This window comes from Cygnus olor, chromosome 25 (assembly GCF_009769625.2).
Source record: "Cygnus olor isolate bCygOlo1 chromosome 25, bCygOlo1.pri.v2, whole genome shotgun sequence".
Taxonomy (NCBI): domain Eukaryota; kingdom Metazoa; phylum Chordata; class Aves; order Anseriformes; family Anatidae; genus Cygnus; species Cygnus olor.
This window is the reverse complement of record NC_049193.1, coordinates 4,208,790-4,214,707: the sequence shown is the minus strand read 5'-3', so window position 1 is coordinate 4,214,707 and position 5,918 is coordinate 4,208,790. Positions and strand designations below refer to the sequence as shown.

The window sequence follows — 5,918 nt, the reverse complement described above, 5'->3', positions numbered from 1 at the left end:
TTTTTAACTCTCTCTCTCTCTCTCTCTCAATGTATGTTATGGGCTGATCAGCCTTTTTTTTTTTTTTTTTTTTTTTTTAAAAAAAATAACAAGGTTTAAATAGCTCCAGTTAAAAACTAGGTTTAATCAGTTTCAGCCAGAATAGTTTCTGTCATCAATAAAATTTTTCAATAGATTGTTTGGTGTTATGTCACCTTAATGTAGCCCAAGGGTACTTTGAACATCAGTGACCTCTAAGTGGGTCATCCAGGACTGTCCTCTCTGGGCCCCCACAGCAGTAACGAGAAACAAACCAGTCAATGATCCTAATTGATAAGTGGGCATGGAATGTCAGAATGGAATGTCGGAATGTTTATTTCAGTAAGATTATCCCCACTAACCACTGGGATGGGAACAGTGTGTGTCCCAAAAAGCAGATACTAGGGTGAGTGTTGGTATGTGCATGCGAGATGGCTGCAACGTCTAGAGGCTAGTGATACTGAATCAGGACATACGTTTCTCTCCATGACAGAATAATAGAGCCAAATCCAAAATGTTTTATGAATGGATAGGCCAAACCTTTACTATGTTTAGTTAGATAGGAGGAAGTTTAGAAATTTTGTATCTCTGGTGTTACCTTACTCACTAATTAGTCATCCTTACCTATAAGACCATACAGAACTGTATCCCAGGACAGGGCAGGGGGCAACATAAACTAGGCCTGGAGGATGTGTCTGAAAAGAATAGGTTAGGAAATCATTGTATGCCCATGTCTTTGGATGTGTAAATGACTTAGCTTAGTATGCATGCCTAAATTAAAACAAGAAGATAAAAAAGAAAGTGATGGTCTGAGCATGCACAAGAACTGGTTCAAGCAGCAAACATAGTAAGACTATTGACAACCACCAGAGACTCCCGAAAGACCAGTAGAAACAATTGCGCATGTGTCAGGGACTTTTGAATATTTTAATGAGATATTGGAAATAGTATGAATATGTTGATTATTTCTAGGAAATCCAATGAATATATACGTTTTGATTGTATGCAACTCTTGTAGCTTGAACAATTCCGCACACACAGCAGGTGAATTGATGCCCTGTGTATTTGGTACACAACCAAAGAATGCCCACTTTCTAAAACTCCAAATTGAGTCTTAGAGAGTTTCTTTGACCAGTTTTTATGGTAACACTAGCTACTGCTTCACAGGTGTGAATAGATTAGGGACCAGACTGGGGGTGTAAATTCCCCTGGCCTGTAGAGGCAGGTACTAGAGCAAATGGGAGTCTCATACAGCTACCAGACATTAGGAAGGAAATGGTGTGTGTCTCCAAAACCAGCATATGGCAGGCCTTACCAAATGCCATACAAAGGAGAAAATCTAACACAAGTAGGAAACCAATATTTATGACAACATATTATAGTTTTGGGCAAGCAACTAGAACAAATCGATAAGAATGTTTTAGGCACTAGACCTTTTATTAGCCTCCCAAGGGGAAATATGCACATTAATAAATATTAGTTGCTGTATGTATGTAAATGAGGCAGGGCAAATTGAGACTGATCTCAAAAATATTTGGGAAAAGACCAATATCTTACATAAGGTAGTCCAAGATGACACCTTGTGGGGTTTTCGAGAATTACAGAATAAATTGACCTCTTGGTTACCCAACTTTTCTTGGCTTAAGCAATTGTTTATAGGAATATAGATCTTGCTTTTACTAGTATTCTTAACCTGTGTATTAGTACAGTGTGCATTTTGGTGCTGTATAAAAGCGCTAGATGAATATGAAACCTGGAAGTGTAACCAAATCAAGCACCAAGTAAAAACTGGTAAGAATTTTATGAAAACTTTGAATCAAGAAGGAGTGTTATAAGCAAAGAATTTGCTTAGGATAAAGAAAAGGGGGGACTTCAGACAGGGAACAAGGGAAAGCATGTTGGTTTTGCAGGTTTTAGCTAACACACGGAGTATGTTGTATATCAACCACAAGGACAGGACTGAGGCAGGGAGTATGTTGTATATCAACTGACAGGTGCCCCCCCTTACCAGGGGCCAACCGTAGCACTGCAGTTGTGATGCTTACCTCTCACCCGGCCCAGGGCAAAGGCTGAGGTTGCCGGTTTGAGCCCAGACCCAGGACGCTCCGCGAGCATCCTTTTTCCACCCACCCTACCAAGATGCCTGGTCCCTCAACCCCCTCTTTTTGCACCTGCCTGACCCCGACACACCCTCCACGCCTTGCACGCCTTCCACAGACCCCACACCCCACCACCTTTTTTTTTCCTCCACCACCGCCATCACCACCATGCTTTCGCACACATTCTGCACCTCACTATGCTACACTCACTAACCCCCTACACCCACCCGTGCCCACATCACTGCAGGGGGGGAGGCCAACACCCAACACAACCTCCCCAACGCACCTATCCCACTGCGCTGCTTTCGCCTACCATACGCTTCCCCTTCACTGCTAACATGACTTGATGGCCATCGCTCAGCGCCTGGCAAGCAACTGCCTTGCGTGTCGCTTGCTAGGCACATTCTATTGACAGGTGCGCTACTTTCACCTACCGTACACTTCACCTTCACCGTCCCTGGGGTGTATAAGGGAAGTTTGGTTGTGGTGCTTAGGAACATGATCTAGTATATAATATTGGTGGTAGGGGGGTGGTTGAAGCAGATGATCTTCAAGGTCTTTTCAAACCTTAATGATTATATGATTCTTTAATTCTAAACCACGCTTCTAAAATCTGTCTTTCCTGCTCAGAGAGGAGCAGTTGGTGAAGATTTCAGTCTGCTTTCAAACACCATACCCCAGGAGAGTCTGTCAGCCCTGAGGACTTGGGGACTCTTCAAGGGAGCCCAATGGGACAGAGCAAGTGATATTATGGTCAGGTGCTGTGCTGCTAAATGGGGCCAGGCTCCTGGGACAGATAAAGCTCCTGGGAAGAGGGCCATTGAGCAAAGAGACAGCTAGAGGCTGGAGAGTCCATCAGGATGGAGGTATTTGTACCCTTGGCTATGGGTGATGTCTCTGCCACTGAGGCCTATGAGGAGACACATTGTCCTCATGACACTGAGGCCTTGCTGCCTTCTTGCCACCCCACAGACAGGCCCTGTGGTGTCATACCTTTGTCCTGCACTCAGCATCACACGGCCCACATCCCACTGCCGCACAGATGAGGGACAGGACCTCTCTTCCCAGGGCTGGGCTCAGGGCTTGGCCTTTCTGCTTCATACAAGCCAAGGCTTTTCTCAGCATCAGAGCCATCTGCAAAATGCTCTTAGCCGATCTAAAATCATGGTCTCCAATTATCTGGTCAGATATGTCCATTGGGAGACTTTGCCAATTTTGACCCTCAGCTGGGCCAGTTTATTGCTCCAAGAATCTTTGTTATTTGCTCTGTCTTTACCTTCTGGTTCTTCAGTCTCCTCACAGTACCTGAGCACCAAATACACCATTGGGGTCATTAAAATGCCGAACGCCCTAACAAGCCATGTCTGTTCTGGCAATTTCCTTAAGTCTTCAAGACTTGCACAACTAATTAGTGAAGTTTCAGAAATGTAGTTAAAGAGGAAGACTGCTATGAGCACTTGATAAAGAAGGATTTTTTCATGATTACAGATATTTTTCGTAGCTCTTGAGATCAGGCAAAAAGTGATAGCAACATTCTCCCATTTACGTTGATCCATGGTGTCTTCTTAGGAGGTCTGGGCAGGTAGTAAAAGCAGACTACTGAAGCAGGACACTCTCTGGACAAACCTTCTCTTCACCTGGCAGGTGAAGAGGACTTTCCATTATTAAGTGAACCTTCTCTTCACTCAAGCAGTGACACCTGCAGAGCTCTGTTATATGAGTATTTTCCTGTGTCTGGCAGCTGTCAGAAAGGACCTGAAGGAGACCAGAGCCCTTTGGGAAATTCAGACAGAGCTGAGTGGATTTCCTAAGGCACCTCTACTGCCAGCAGTAGAGGTCTTTGTCCCTGTAACTGCAGCCCAGTCCAGCACATGAAACCCCTCCAAAGAGAAGTGAGGGGGTTCTTGGGACTGACCCATAGACGAAATGGTCATTTGGAATGTAAGAAACTCTGGCTGATTCTTTGTAGACACCTGAACATCCATGAACCATCTTGGGTCATCTGTGGCAAACTTAGGCTGAAAGACTCAAAGGCAGGTCCCTTCAAGTGGCCATGGTGGTACTCATCAGCTTGCCCCAGTTTGGGAAATTGTCCCCTTCCAGCCAGGGAAAAGCCTACCGGGCATTGAGGGGCAGCCCAAAGGGCCACTGGGGCTGCTCCTCCATGTGGTAGCTGGGCTCTTGGCCCTGAGCCACTCCTGCATGCTGGGGCTTCTCCCCCAGCTGCAGAGGAAAGGGGAAGAAACAGCAGCTGAGACCATTTGAGTTCTCAAGGCTTCTTTGTTGTCTTTATCTACACAAGAAGCCACTCCTATACATACATGAGATGATTGGGAAAAGTAAATAAATTAATTAAGAGGCAAGATGCTAAGAATAACATAAAATCAAAATCACATTTTTTTAGGAAACAATGATAATAAAAAAAAATAATTACAAGATATTGTATTAAGAGATTTTTCCAATAACCTGGGTGTCCCATTAGTATTATAGGCACATTGTTGATGCTAAAGAAGCAGGTATCCAAAGAGTTTCCTCACTGCATTCTTGAGCTCCTGGTTCCTCATGCTGTAGATGAGGGGGTTCACTGCTGGAGGCACTACCAAGTACAGAACTGCCACCATCACATTTAGGAATGAGGAGGAAATGGACGGGGGCTTTATGTAGGCAAACATGATGGTGCTTAGAAACAGGGAAACTACGGCCAGGTGAGGGAGACACGTGGAAAACGCTTTGTGCTGGCTATGTTCAGAGGGCATCCTCAGCACAGCCCTGAAGATCTGCACGTAGGACAGCACAATGAAGACAAAACAACCAACACCTAAACAGGCAGAAAACATGATGAGCACTATCTCTGTGAGGTAAGAATCTGAGCAGGAGAGACTGAGGATCTGAGGAATTTCACAGAAGAACTGGTCCACAGCATTGCCTTGGCAGATGGGCAGTGAAAATGTGTTGGCAGTGTGCAGGACAGCATGGACAAAGCCACTGCCCCAGGCAGCTGCTGCCATCTTGGCACAAGCTCTGCTGCCCAGGAGGCTCCCGTAGTGCAGGGGCTTGCAGATGGCAACGTAGCGGTCGTAGGCCATGACAGTGAGAAGGGAATACTCTGCTCCAACCAAGAAGACTAAAAAGAAGACCTGGGCAGCACATCCTTCATAGGAGATGGTCCTGGTGTCCCAAAGGGTATTGGCCATGGCTTTGGGGAGAGTGGTGGAGATGGATCCCAGGTCGAGGAGGGCGAGGTTGAGGAGGAAGAAGTACATGGGGGTGTGGAGGCGGTGGTCGCAGGCTACGGCAGTGAGGATGAGGCCGTTGCCCAGGAGGGCAGCCAGGTAGATGCCCAGGAAGAGCCCGAAGTGCAGGAGCTGCAGCTCCCGTGTGTCTGCGAATGCCAGCAGGAGGAACTCGCTCACAGAGCTGCTGTTGGGCATTTGCTGGTTCTGGGCATGGGGCCCTGCCCAAGGAATAGAAAGATGGTGATAATTTACCACAGAGTTATCTGAGAATAAACTATTTCAATTTCTCATTAAAACCCCCTAACTCACTTGCCCACTTCCAGGCAGACATTTGGCAGGTCACTTTCAAGAGTTCTGATTAATGCTGCCTGAGAATGTCCTTGGGAGCAGGGGGCTCTGCTGTGGGCAATGCAGGAGTCAGTTCTGCCTTACAGCAAGAGGTGAAGAGGAACATGGGGTAATCCCAGATTCAATTCACTCTTGATATCTGGAGATTGTGCACATTGTTGCTCCCAGTTCACCCAACTGCAGAGCAGGGTTGTGGGGCTTTCTTTTTTGTATTTTT

General features: G+C 46.0%; 1 protein-coding gene across 1 annotated transcript; it reads right to left on the bottom strand.

The window, feature by feature from the left end:
• Positions 1 to 4,621: 4,621 nt before the first annotated feature.
• LOC121059922 (olfactory receptor 14C36-like) lies at positions 4,622 to 5,548 on the bottom strand. The gene has a single exon (XM_040537152.1). It carries the CDS (start codon positions 5,546 to 5,548, stop codon positions 4,622 to 4,624), a length of 927 nt encoding a protein of 308 aa, XP_040393086.1.
• Positions 5,549 to 5,918: the final 370 nt, after the last annotated feature.